General features: G+C 37.6%; 1 protein-coding gene across 2 annotated transcripts; it reads left to right on the top strand.

The window, feature by feature from the left end:
- The first annotated feature begins 167 nt into the window (after window positions 1-167).
- Ir25a (ionotropic receptor 25a) lies at window positions 168-14,496 on the top strand. Of its 2 annotated transcripts, XM_022083514.2 has the most exons (19): window positions 168-261; window positions 732-921; window positions 2,051-2,165; window positions 3,076-3,228; window positions 3,390-3,549; window positions 3,734-3,876; window positions 4,459-4,682; window positions 5,452-5,633; window positions 6,168-6,276; window positions 6,471-6,698; window positions 7,260-7,457; window positions 8,285-8,484; window positions 8,994-9,132; window positions 9,547-9,797; window positions 10,567-10,766; window positions 11,116-11,248; window positions 11,439-11,569; window positions 12,442-12,667; window positions 13,082-14,496. In XM_022083514.2, the coding sequence occupies exons 3-19, from the start codon at window positions 2,078-2,080 to the stop codon at window positions 13,122-13,124; spliced, it is 2,808 nt and encodes a 935-aa protein (XP_021939206.1). In that variant the 5' UTR covers window positions 168-261; window positions 732-921; window positions 2,051-2,077; the 3' UTR covers window positions 13,125-14,496. The 2 variants fall into 2 exon arrangements, with proteins under 2 accessions (XP_021939206.1, XP_021939208.1); XM_022083516.2 differs by lacking the exon at window positions 2,051-2,165.
- The last annotated feature ends 118 nt before the right edge of the window (window positions 14,497-14,614 follow it).

Below are 14,614 nucleotides of genomic sequence, written 5' to 3'. Positions count from 1 at the left end.
CTGACGTCCTCAACAGTTCATTATTAATTAATTATATTATCATTCAACGCTGTACATTCTTTGCTACTGACAGAGTCGTTAAATCAGTATAAAATATACACGCCTTTTTGCGCACAGGAGTGGCAGGGTGGAGAATCCATAGCCTACCTTGGTTACTGTGGTTTCCTTTGTTGCCTGTGAAGTCCCCAGTCACTCGCGCGACCATTTGGGGGGATCCTCCGTGATGACGGCGTCTTCCAGATAGATAGGCATCACGCATAGGTAATTGACCCAGACATTTCTGATCCGATTGGCGGCATTCGCAAGAAGATTAAACGCTGTCATAATTCTTTCTTAGTTTTGGACAATGACGTTATTCCTCGAAGCTAGACGGATACATAAGGCATGGGGGTAACGAACCATGGACAAGTTGATAGGCTGTGAGGGCTCTGCATGGCTGAGTAGACAAGTCTCACTGTAGCTACTGAGAATCGAATTCCTTTCGTCCAGTTCTCAGTTAGTTACTTGCTGTCATGGCTCTAACTTGTACCTTTATAGATAAAAGTATGCATTTATTTCGAAGACATAACATTTTTAAGAATAGAGATATGCCCAAATCAGAAAATTTATTTTGCTTCAACATATGTGGTAAGAATATGACTCTTGGGTGTATGAACGATAGTTAAGCTGTGTAGGGAAGGAAAAATTGATTTGTATTGATGTTTGAATGGGGTACAATCGATTTTACACAGATGTTTACGTTGTGTCGGTCAGTCGTACATGCTACTTGTTTTGCTGGTCATCTCCCTGGCAACCTGACCCGTGGACAAACAAACCGAAAAGGCACGTAATACAGGACACGGAAAGGTCATCTTATCTATTGGTTGCTTGAGGGGGCTGCGGTGCTGACGCGTAAAGTGCCCCAGAAACGGGACGTTTACAGTAAGTACCTTCTAAACCCAGACCATAACTTGGTGATTAATGAGCCATTTCAAATTGTTAAACCCTAGATTAGAATGTGGATATTATGATACCATATAAGTTTCCTGTATGTAAAATAAGTAGGGAGTAAAGAATACAGACAATTAAATTAGCATAGTTCCTTTCTGTGTCTTTACTGATACATGCGGCTTAAGGATGTGATTAAAGTCAGATTAACCATTCCGAGTGTTTTTATACATTCTTTGGGCATAGTTCATAATGTGGAAGTCATGTCCGTCTGTACATATTCTCCCCCCCCACCCTAAAAAGTTGAATAATATCAACGGTATTTGCTATCGGAGATTCACTGATTTTAGTCAGTGTCAGTCCATTAACTCCTAGCTAAAATCTGTCTAATTTTTTTTAAAACAACTTATTCCAACGCGTTATTTAAACTCTGAAGTTTAATTTAAAATAATTTCGAATGTTGTGAGCCTTTAAGTCTGTGGTGCAGCATCCCAGTGTGTTAATGTTGTTAGTTTTCTGTTTCGTGACTTTTCACACGCTCTCATACCCATAAAAGCAGGGAATTAACATGGCGATGGCCACACTGGACCAAAACATATTGTTCTAGCGAATGGGCAGTGAACTGAATGTGTGAAATGTGACGGAAAAAAGTGGTAAGGTTTTACAATAAATGAAAAATATAGAAAATAATTTATGAATGTATGTGATGTAATTATGTATTATTTTTCTATTAGCTACGCCTATACGGATCTATGGAAAGTGGTGGCTATGTTGATTCTTGATTACCTCACTTAGCAATGCATTTCTAACTACAATAAACTTAAGACAAAAGAAATGCACAGAATCGCAAGGACTCTGCTTGGCAATTGCATGGATTCGAAACTGAAGTTCACTTTTCACATTTATCTGTTTCTCATCTAACAGAGTATAACCTCTGCAATTAGGACACTGTTGTTAAATAACGTGGAAATGAATCAATCAGTAAACGCAGAACAGTGGTACAGAAGAATGATAAAGTTTAACATTTTAGGGATAAATTATGTACGTGTATTTTTTAACTTCAAGTTACAAAGAATTCGAAAACAGTAAATACGTAATCATCCCTGTATTCTTTTATTTTCAGGATTTTCTGTGAAACAGCGTTTTTAAGATGAGACCAAGAAGTCTCCTGGTTTCCCTGTTTTTATTTATTACGTTGGACGCCTCACAGCCAGTGACCGCAGAGCTCATGAATATCTGTTAAGTATCAACTGACACAAGAACTTCCTTGACACAATCCGAATGTTCAACTCCGTTAATATAGTTCACATCTTCAAAATCCAATCCATTTCAATGTTAACCTCCCATTTCCTGGCTGCTTTCCGAGAGCGATCCCTATCTAATTTTATAAATGTGTATTGTATCGCCATCTGAGCTATATGTCTAGTCCATCATAACTTATATAAAATCACATACGAACAAACGTTTTACACTTTGAAAACAATTATATCGTGCCAGACGCGTTTCAACCTCATGAGGTCATCATTAGTGGCATATTAAAATCAGTTCATTAAATCCATATAGTCCATACAAGAATGTGTTATCACAAAGGGCTGTGTATAAAGACGGTGCCCTGCTCCTTTATGTCCTGTTTATAAACCACACTTTTGTAATATCACACTTCATGTTTTATGTTGCACACGAATTGGTGTATTGTCCCATTGAGTCGCTGGGTCGTGTCGTTCTGTTCGAGGTGGAAGTGTTCTCGTGTTACAGCGCTATGTCCAATGGCCGAAGTCTCTCTTCTGGCTTACGTTGTTGTCCACCGCGAGCCGTCAGTGTACTTCAAAGAGTACGCCATTCCAAATTTGTTAATTCATATTTCGTGTTTAATCTTAAATGTAGATTCTAGCGTTTTAAGGAATGTACGGTAAAAAATTCTGCCTGTAACGTCTTGTTATTTCATTAATACCTGCTTTACCTTAGTGTCCGCTAGGATGACTGTTTATATTCTTCGATACCTGTTTCTTTTAGAAACAGCCGGTGTTTTTGTTGTGTTTGAATATCTGAGCCTGTTTTTCTTTCGTTCCTCCAGTACGTCTGTGTTACTGTAATATTTTATTTTCTATTCTCACTAAATTTAATATTTTTAGAATTTTTTATTTACAGTGTTTCTAAACGAGGAGGGAAATAAAATTGGAGACGAGGCGTTTAATGTGGCGTTGGATTACGTAAAGAAAAATCCAAGTCTTGGAGTTGAGATCGGAGAAGTCATTAAAGCAGTAGGAAATACAACTGATGCCCAAACATTCTTGAAATCCAGTAAGTACACTAATTAACTTACATCAGAGTATTTCCTGAGAATCTAACAGTTTTTCAGCTAGTCAAGAAATTCCTCGCTTTATATGGAAACCAATTGTCCGCAATAGCCCGCAACTGGACCCTGTCCTAAGTTAAATGAATCTTAATGTCTGGGATTATAGTATGCAGTGTATACGACGCGGCCATCAAGGCGGAAACCCGTCCTCACGTGGTGCTGGATATGACCATGAGTGGAGTGCCTTCAGAAACAGCGAAGTCGGTCACTGCAGCTCTAGCGCTGCCAACCATCAGCACCTCATTCGGACAAGAAGGAGATCTCAGGTGAGACCTTCTTTTTAACAACAAAGAAGGAACGTGGTAAACAGAACTCCGTTCGCACGACCGGAGATCTCCAACTATCAAACCATCGTCACACATTTATCTGAGAAACACTGTTCGCCTTGGTGTGCACCCAGCTTAACAGTAACAATTGATATGTTTTTCAAATAAAAAATTTACGTTACAGACAGTGGCGATCTCTGGAAGAAGCAGAGAAGAATTATCTGATTCAAATAATGCCACCTGCGGACATAATGCCGGAGATAATACGCAGAATTGTCATATTTCAGAACATCACGAACGCTGGCATACTTTTCGACGATTCTATTGGTAAGATAATCATTTGTGACGAATGCACCATTACAACTGTTACGAGGCGTTCTTTGTACGATGCGCACGAAATTAACACATAAAGGGCTGGTCATGTCTGGTTGTATGCAAGATTCAACTCGAGAACCGCTAGACGGAATGGATGGAATTTGGTATGAATGTTATGCCATTGGGGACTATTCTAAAATTATATAATTCAATATTGTACAATTAGTAACACCAACATGGTGGACAAACAAACTTGTGTGGTGGGATCGAGACAAGCACCACTTGCAAAAGGGTCATACAGTAATGTATTTGGTAGCAGCACTTGTAAAATATAATTTTCACTCTTACACACCCACTTGATCATAAACCGCATCCTGATATTGCATATGTAGAAATAAATGCACATTCAGATATATATATCCGTGAGTTCACACAAACACAAAATGTACACCAATGAAAATGTCTGCTGCCAATTCTTTCTTTGTTATTAGAGCTAAAAATTACGCGGATAACTCTTGGTCCCAGGTGATGACAATATAAGTCGAATATACAAAAACTCTTTCGTGGTAAATCTGTGTGATTTGTTTTTGCCAGTGATGAACCACAAGTACAAGTCTTTGCTGCAGAACCTTCCAACTCGCCACATGATAGTAGAGGCTGATGAAGGGAACGGAGAGGCGCAATTGAAGCGTCTTCGAGAGCGGGACATTTTCAACTATTTCATCCTTGGGCGTCTGTCCACCATCGTGTCCGTCCTGGACAGCGCTGAGAAATGTGGGTTCTTCGATCGCCAATTTGCATGGCACGGGATTACTTTGGTCAGTTGAATGTCACACTTACTACGTGGCTCTACAGTACTTGAAGTACAACTTTCATAAGTTGTAAGCCCTGCCCTGAGTCTTGTGAAACCAGGGTACATCTTCACATACTATTTAATTAATAGCTGCCTTAAATATTATTATTTCATTTGTTCCTAGTCTACCAAGTTGCGTTAATGTTGCTGGAGTAAAATTGTGCAGGCATTTTTGCCGTGTGTGACACGTCTTATCTACCTTATCCTCCTCAATTTTATTATCCATATGATATTTGGTAAAGAAGCTGAGAGTCATGTGGCTGATTTTATATTTCAGGATAATTTACGGAAAACTGCTATGAAGTGTGATAAATTTAAAATTTATAATATTAAGAATTAATAATACTAGCTAATATTATAAATAGGTCAATTTGTTTTTGGATGATATGGTTTCAATTTCTGGTGCGGACAGAGAAATTTCTTTGCGTTAATGTTTTATCTCTACTTGCGTAGGGATCCACCCAGCCACTCTTATAGCAGGTACCCAGAGCTCTTTCACCGGGGCGAAGAGTCATGAACGCGAAGCTGACGAAAATCTAAATCAAATAACGAGGTTAAAAATGTTTCCTCCACTTTCCATATATGTTGAAAGCATAGCGCTTATGACCAAAGACAAATTTACCTTTAGGTTTAATATTAAGTAAGGTCGTGGGTTAAGTTGAGATTTGTGGTTACTAATAATCTAAGGACAGGAAACAACATTTCCATATTTTCTTTTCTGTCTGCGTTTTAAGGACAGCGGAAACCTCGGTTGCAGCTGTAAAAATGCAACAGTATTTTTCGTGAAACCGAAGCCAAACGAAGAATATACCGAGACATACACAGAACTAACAGAAAAATACAACCTGCAGAACTTGCCAGAGATTTCTGCCGCCTTCTACTTCGATGTGGCACTTAGAACATTACTAGCAACCAAGTGAGTCTCTGACGTTCTCCATGTTTCAGCAAAGACTTTAAACACTCTTCCGTATAGTCTGACCTTACACAAGACGGTGCTTCGTATTCAGAAATTCTCGATTTCAAATCTCGGATGACTGGCCATCTACCATGAATGGATTTTTCGTGATTCTTCGCTACTTGCTTTTAATCGGCCACGCCATGTCTATCTACATTTCACCCTCTTCTGCTCTGTGCTCGTTTTTCTCGGTAACCCGTTGTAGTTAACGCTCTCCTAAGTAATATTTAAGAACTCAGTCCGTACCGCAAAGAAAACAGAACTCGTCTGAATTTAAACTTTAAGTAGTTACAATGAGAATCATATAAAATACATAAATAAAAATGCAGATTTATTAGTTGTTAAAGTAAGTAGGTTGATAAGTTTATTTACTATTAGGCTTTAAAGGGTAATGTGTCCCACAGAGTATCACGCTATCCCGCTATCTTAAACACAGTTTACTGCTCTAAGTGTACTTTATTCCAGCTATGCTAATCGATTGAACCCATTTGACAGGGAAATCATGCAGGGCAACGACTATCGGAAAAATTATGTGACCTGTGACGATTATGATGAGACAAAACATGTCACTAGAGATGTTGACCTACTGACTGCCTTTAAGCAGGTAAGACACTGGAAATTCATTCTCAAAGACGCAGAATCCTACTTTATAAAGATAAACATGTCTATTAATAAAGTATTTTTGTAATAAAATGTAACCTTTTAAAAGGATTCTTCGAAACATCGTCTAATCCGAAATTAAAACTTTCATATCGAAATTAAGAAACTGCATGTAGACACATTTATTTACGATTACAGGTGTCTCAACCAGAGTCATACGGAAAACTTTCAATTACAAGCAACGGAGAGAGTATGATGGAATTCCAGATGGAGATGACAGCTGTTAAGATACGGAGCAGTGTTCCGCAAACAGCCATTGACATGGCAACTTGGAACGCAAGTCTCACGTTGCCCCTGGACGTCAAGGACTCTACAACTATGGTCAAACATTCCGCCGTCACGGTTTACCGCATCGTAACTGTCGTGGTAAGCAACGTTCAAACATTTGCGCCGAACAGATGATACAGTGTGATCGAAAAGTTACGTAACCCATATCAAATTTAATATTTATTAAAGATTTCAAATCAATCCGCTCCGAGACGCCACGCAGGAGATTCGTCGGGTCCTGCAATTCGAGGTCACGACGCCTCAGTCATGAGGCAGTACGACGAAGTAGTAGTACAGATATGAAATATGACCCACATACAGCACTCTTAAATGTTTTATCCTCAATTATGAATAATATGCGGCTGCAAATGCCGAAATTGTAATAAATTATCAGTTTCAAATGCACGTTAAATAAATAGTGTACCACTGTTTTATATTTCAATTACATGAAGTGAACATATGTGGAAATTAAATCCATATTTTTCAGAGGCCCTCAACAGACAGCGAATTTAGCAATTCTTCTTCATTATATATGATTTACAGTGTATATTTAAGTCTGTGTATTATTTAAGATCACCTAAAGTTCAATAATATTTTTAAATTAATGAGAGATTAATTTTTGCTTGGATTACGACTTTCATATAACGATTTCTGTCACAGCAAAATCCATTCGTGATATATGACGGAGTTGACGGTAAGAACCGGACGAAATTTAAAGGATACTGCATTGACCTTATCGACGAAATAAGAAATATCACAAAGTTCGACTACGAGATATATGAAGCGCCGGACAAGAAATTTGGAAATATGGATGAAAATGGAAATTGGAATGGTATGATTAAGGAGCTTATGTTGAAGGTGAGATGGAAGTGAGAATCTGAAACGTAAAACGTATAGAATGAAAGTAACTTACATCCTTTGAGAAACTGGGATAATAAAGCTGAATTTAATTTAATTGGACACAACTCTCCAGACGTGGATATAATATAGGCTTGTATATAGCAACAAACAAAGAATAAAGAATCTTACAATAAATTCGTAAATAAAGTTTTACCATTTGGTGAGTGGTAAGCCTGCTATATTATACCACATAATGAGTGTTATCACAATGGTAGCCAACCGTGTCAATAAAAATAGCATTAATAAGACAAGAGATAATTTATCTAGAATAGATAGACTGCGTTTCGTAAAACTAAGATGAAATTATTTCGTCTGATTTTAAAGAGAAGCATTTCGCAGACAATATGGAGACCACACATTTAACCTTCTACATTACGAGCTTAATCAGCATATATCAATAAATTATTAAAATTCATTTTTTAGTGTAATACAGGAAATATTATACAAACTTAATTAAGACAGACACAGAATTATGGTTTCGTTGTCACTTAAGATAATTCAGTTAAGTATTCCTCAGTTATAAGAAAATATTTATTCAATAAAATCATGCAATTACAGTTCTAAAGAATTCATTGTAACAAGCAAGCTTGTGGTGTCATATACGTGTTCCTTCATATACGTAAATCAGATGTAATTTTCCTCATATTCGTTCCATCATACATTAAAGTCACGTGACCACTCACCCCCATCCAGTGCCGAGGTTAAGAATGAGTAGGAGCTATACCTTCTCTCCTCCCAAGCGCCTACACGGCTTTTTTGGATATTAAGACAAGTGAATGTTGCAGAATGCAGACATTGCGTTGGGTTCTTTATCCGTGATGGCGGAGCGAGAAAACGTGGTGGATTTTACGGTACCATACTACGACTTGGTGGGCATCACTATCCTCATGAAGAAACCTAAAGCGGCCACGTCGCTCTTCAAGTTCCTCACGGTGCTGGAGAATGAAGTTTGGCTGTGTATCCTCGGAGCTTACTTCTTCACCAGGTTCAGATACGGCTCATTATGCCTTCTGACTATCCTACGAGACAGTTAATTAACCCTCTGAAGCCGAAGCTCGTCTAAATAATATTTAAAAATTCAGTCCGTACCTCACAGAAAACACGTCTCCATTACAAATATCAAATGGTTAATGCTATTTAAATAAATATTATCTGTTTATTCTGAGACGCATGCTTAATCTATAAATACACTCTGTAGGTAAACGAAGACATATACATGAAGTGAATGTATATTAAGAAAATGCTTCTAGAATGTGTTTGTCCATGAAATAATTTTAGTTTAATAAAAAACCAGGGATCTCCAAACTTATTCACAAGTGGGCCTCTTGGTCAAAACATTGTACGTTTGGGGGATAGAGGACAAAATTCTTGTAAAGATTGGCGTCCAACATACAAATCTAGGCTAGTTCGTACAAAAACTGTGATTATAATGAATTGGGTAACGTAGTACTTTTATGAACATTTTCAATTGTTATTATTTGTTGTCTTTTTCAGTTTCTTAATGTGGGTTTTCGATCGCTGGAGTCCATACAGCTATCAAAACAATCGGGAAAAGTACAAAGACGATGAAGAGAAACGAGAATTTAACCTTAAGGAGTGTCTGTGGTTCTGTATGACATCGCTCACACCTCAGGTAACCGCTTTGAGAGACCCCACATTGAACCACTGAACCATTGCCGTCTTATTTGGTGGGATGTGTCCTTTTTTCGGTAGCAGACTATTTCACACAGAGATTTTAATCTGCTTTACTTATGCCTGTCCTGAAAGAAGTATAAAATACGAGGAATTTTTTTGACCAGCTGAACTACTATCAGCTTAGGTTTCTGCTCCTTTGAGTAGGTCAGTCAACTGATTTGCCTCTTTTTGCCCAATTCAGTACAGAATTAGAATATTTTTTATTTTGATACTTTTTAAACTCGCTGTTTTAACATGGCGACCGTGCGAACTTAGGCGATTAGAACAACACTAGCATTTTTAACGGAGTTGAGTACGAAGTGCGCAGCTGATCGCGTGAAATATTTGGGTATGTTATAAATTCGTGTTTCAGGGTGGTGGAGAAGCCCCGAAGAACTTGTCAGGTCGCTTGGTGGCTGCGACGTGGTGGTTGTTTGGTTTCATCATAATCGCGTCCTACACCGCTAACCTCGCCGCGTTCCTCACTGTATCTCGTCTAGACACACCAGTGGAGTCACTGGACGACTTGGCGAAGCAGTACAAGATCCAATACGCTCCTCTCAACAACTCGGCATCAATGATTTACTTCCAGAGAATGTCAGATATTGAAAACCGATTCTACGAGTAAGTTTGACACCTATTTTTTATTATTCTTTGCGAATTCGGCATTTCTATGACATAGGCATACTCCTTCAAAAATTTTACGTGTCTTAAAATTTAGGTTCCATAATTAAAACTTGCGTAAAGTACCAGCGTCTATCGGATCGATTACCCGCAATACAACTTATATTAGATTTGTATAAAAAGTTTTGTCGAAGATGTGTCATTGAAGTGATGTATATTCTTCGGAATTTTCCTTCTCTTATCAATTTAAATATTTCAAATCGCGCAATGTTTCAGAAACTGGTTCTGTTTCCATAATCAGGTAAGACCATAGAACCTGGTCAGTTAGGTTCATTGGTCTATTGGAATCCTTGTTTCCAATAGACCAATGGACGAGAACAGAGCCAACTTCCGAAACGTTGTGTGTTTTTTAATTTTAATTTATAGACGAGGAAAAATTTCCAATAATATGAAAGAGTTTAAATTGTGTTAAGGTACTACACGAAACTTCTCCAGCAATACAGCAGAAAAAAAAATGCTAGCAATGGCAGACAGCAACAAACATTGTAGACAATTACACTTAAATTAAAATCGAAATTCAGAACAATTTAATGAATATTCGGTTTCAATTTCTGCACATGTTGTATCTTTGAAATCTGACACTGAAAATATTTAGAATGTTCTAGTTGGAACGGTGTATAAATGTTATATATTTTTTGTACGTGTCTTGCGGTCGTACCTGAAACTGCTGTCGTCCTTAATAATACGAATTCATTTTTGGTTTACGTAGAATCTGGAAGGACATGAGCCTTAACGATAGTCTCAGTGACGTTGAAAGAGCCAAGTTGGCCGTGTGGGACTATCCAGTAAGCGACAAGTACACAAAAATATGGCAAGCCATGAATGAGGCCAAGTTCCCAAATACTCTGGAGGAGGCTGTGAACCGGGTCCTCGACTCGAAGTCATCGAGTGAAGGGTTTGCTTACATCGGTAAGACAAATACACGATATGACTCCTGTCATAGTTTGGAAGTCATTAAAACTGAACGTCTTTTAAGAACCAACAGTCTGCAGTGCTCAGATTTAGAATGTTTAACCCAAAAACGAGCTGTTCTCTCTTTATTGACAAATTGTTTGAACCACATACTCGGAGAATAAAATATTAAACAGTCATCGAAGTTTGAAGGTTTATAAAAATGGTGCGACATATTATGTTCTTTCTTTGGGCTTTATGGCTTGTCCTAGGTAAAACATCGTAAGTAAATTTAAACATTTGTGGTGGGGGTGGAAGATAATTTGTTTATTTTTAACAACAGCAATCGATCTCCCATCTTATTTAGGTGACGCCACAGATGTCAGATACTTAGTTCTGACCAGCTGCAACTTGCAGATGGTCGGTGAAGAGTTCTCGAGAAAACCGTACGCCATAGCAACCCAGCAAGGATCTCCGCTTAAAGACCAATTCAACAACGCGTAAGTGAAGTGCATTAATTCGTGGTATGAATATAGTGTGTCCCAAAAATATGTATACATATTATAATACTATGGAGTCAGTCAGTAGGCCTACAGGCCTATCATATTTTATCGAACATACAATTCTTGTTTTAACAAACACTGGTTTAATTTTGTCTTGAAATAAATTCCAGACTGAATTATTTTACAGAATTTTGCAGCTTTTGAACAAACGGAAACTGGAAAAGCTTAAAGAACAATGGTGGAACCAGAATCCAGAGAAGAGGAGGGACTGTGAAAAGCAAGACGATCAAACAGATGGCATCAGCATCCAGAATATAGGTACGTGACGACAAATGGGGCAGACTTGACATAAGTAGAACAAGGAGACCCGGGTAGAACTCTCAAAGAATTAACTACTATTGCAGCCTTCCAGACCAACAAAACTTGTATTCACACGATCGACTTTCTTACGTAAATGTGTTATAGCGGTGTATCCACAATGAAGAGATATTTATCACGTGGGTTAGCTTGCTGATCTCTTTGTGTGTCACATCGAGAAAATCATAACCTCATAAATATAATTTTTCCTGTTGAATTTGATTGTCTTCTAGGAAGTTCCGACGTGTAATATCGTAGAAATTAACCGACGTTTCAGAGGTGCTTACTGCCTTCATGACCTCCCTTATAATGGAGGAAGTAAGTACATCTAAAATGTCGGTTAATTTCTACGAGATTACACGGCGCAACATCCCAGAAGACAGTCATCTTCAAACTCGCCGCCGTGAGAATCTGAAACCTCGCCGTTTTACCTGTTGTTCTATATATGGTTCGTCGCTGTTTAGGAACGACATTGTAACGGATTTAGGAAAGGGTAATGAGAAATATATCTAGACCAAAAATAAGAAAAGTAATAGAAGAATGGAGAAAATTACAGAACTAGGTCAACAACGTATAGTCTTCGTATAACATTGATAGGGAAATTAAATAAAATGATGAAATGGGCCGGACATGTAGCATACGCAAAAGAACATAGAATTCGATTCAACATATTGGTAGAGCACTGTGAAGGAAAGAACGGATGACTTCGGACAGACAGGCATAGCTGGGGAGTTGACCATCGCAGTACACTCACACGGTGGGAAATTCTTTATAAACTTTGGCTTCCATAAACGAGTTACATTTGTTGACCAACCTTTCGTTCATGGTTTCAGGCGGTGTATTCATAGTCATTTTCGTGGGTATCGGCTTGGCCTGTATCACCCTTGCATTCGAGTACTGGTGGTATAAATACAAGAAGATCCCCAAGGTTGTCGACACGGGAAAGGTGGTGGCACATTCCCGCCAAATACCGACTACCGGTGGCGGAAAATTGGAGACGGGATTGAAGATGCAAGGCTTCCGGCCTCGCAACCCTACATTTCCTACTCACAGTTTCCGGTAAGTTCCGTCTTTGTCTTTTGCGATTACGCAAATATCAACAAATAATATAAGCGTTTGAGTTTCATAATTTGAATTCACAAATAACAGCCTAAATATCTCCATAAATATATATATAAAAAAACAAAAATAAAGAATTACGAAGATGGGGGTAAACACGGCAGTAATTTTTTATGACGAATATTTAGCTTTTAAGAGAATAAAAAATTGCAGTACTGTCGGCGATAAAACGAGAGAACAGAACTAGAAGTCGATGAAGGAGGGTGTAAAACCACAATTATGATATAAGAAGAGGTATTTTATCGTGTAATGTTAATACAAATAAATGTGTAAGGGTAAACCATGGCGTTACGTATATTCGCCTTTTGTATGTATAAAAGAATCTAACGTAATAATTATTATTTTATTTTTCAGACGTAATGTGGGGCCAATGACAGGTGTAAAGAGCCCATGGTAGAAACGCCAGGTTGATACGTGGCAACAGTTTTCTCAGAGAGATATGTTCCTCACGCTACGAAAATTCGATTAAAATGTGTATAATGTAGGCCTACAATGTAAAGCTGGAATTCAATCGGATTCGAAAGTCCACCCGATTACCTTATATGACGTATTTTATGTTGTCCTGCATGGATCTTCAATAACTCCTGATTTCTACAGTAACACAGGTCTCATAATTTACATATCGTTATAGGCAGTATTCTCCATGAATTGCCTGTAGTTTGACTTGTCTTTTTACTGTTTCTTTCTAGTTTATTAAATACGATCTAAATATAGCTTTCCATTTCACAATACATATCAATTCAATGCAAATTAATTTATATCAGGGAAGCACTATTCCGTAATACATAAAACAGCTGTAAATGCTTTTCCATTATTTAGACTTAAAAAATTCATACCACTGCCTAATCCAGGCATGTTCATAAAAAATAAATCATCTTCCACCGGGAAACTTGTTTGACGACCACTCAACATATACAACATACTAATGAACACTTTCCTCATGGCTAAATTTCTGTTTGTAAATAGGCAAAAGATACGGTCACAGGTCTCAGCTATAACATGACTGGTTACAGGCATCTACTAAAACTCATTTGCATACGGAGATGTTGAACTATCACCCACGTATATACGACTTACCGTTAATGAACGTCAGAGAGCAGGCTTGTACAGTTAAACAAAACCTGTGTTGTAACTTAACATTTACTTCCATTTACCGTATATTTAGATTTCATAGAAAACATTTCCCTTTCAAAAGGAAGTATGAATAGAGAAAATGTCGGTTGTAAATGTTGAAGTTATTGCCGAATAACTTAAAGGAAATACAGCTGGTAAGGGGATCAATTATATTATTAATGTGTGATTTTATTAGTAATAATATTAACAGCATATCATGTAATACTAAAGCACTAAGCAGCACACACGAATGTAATGCTTAAAACGCCAGTATTTAACACATGACCTACTTCTCACGTAAATGTATACTGAATTAAAAAAATATCAAAACCTTTTCCGCCCACACATTTATAAACCGAATTAAATGTATTTATTCAACATTTGTATAAACACGTCATCACGAAGAAATGTTAGAATATAAATAAGCAAACAAACAACTATTAACACGGCATGCAAAGTTTTAAGACGAAGAAATGTTATCCTTCAATTTCGAAACAAATGAAAGTGAAAAGGTTCTTTTTTATTGTCTGGAATTAATATTTGTAGTTTATTTTGCGCCATGTTTTGGTTTATACAACCCAATCTAACAGACATACTACGACGTTCATAGTGTAAACAATGTTGTAGCGAAGTACAGCTCTGTTTTAGGAACACAGGCCTGGCATTATATTTTATTTAGATAACATCCTGGGGTTTCTATATCCACTGCCTTCAGTCAGAATAAAAGTTGATCATTTACAGTTTGGAGTGTAAAATATTTTTAAACGTCTTTGT

This window comes from Zootermopsis nevadensis, unplaced genomic scaffold (assembly GCF_977971745.1).
Source record: "Zootermopsis nevadensis isolate Lab colony 2312 unplaced genomic scaffold, Znev_1.0 Znev_ptg000008l, whole genome shotgun sequence".
Lineage (NCBI taxonomy): Eukaryota > Metazoa > Arthropoda > Insecta > Blattodea > Termopsidae > Zootermopsis > Zootermopsis nevadensis.
Note: the sequence above shows the minus strand (reverse complement) of the source record. Positions and strands in the feature narration are given on the sequence as shown.

Coding starts and splice junctions, on each gene's coding strand:
- Ir25a (XM_022083514.2), top strand. CDS start 2,078: ATGAGACCAAGAAGTCTCCTGGTTTCCCTGTTTTTATTTATTACGTTG. Junction 3,550..3,733: donor GGACAAGAAGGAGATCTCAG/GTGAGACCTTCT, acceptor TTTACGTTACAG/ACAGTGGCGATCTCTGGAAG. Junction 6,699..7,259: donor ACCGCATCGTAACTGTCGTG/GTAAGCAACGTT, acceptor TTTCTGTCACAG/CAAAATCCATTCGTGATATA.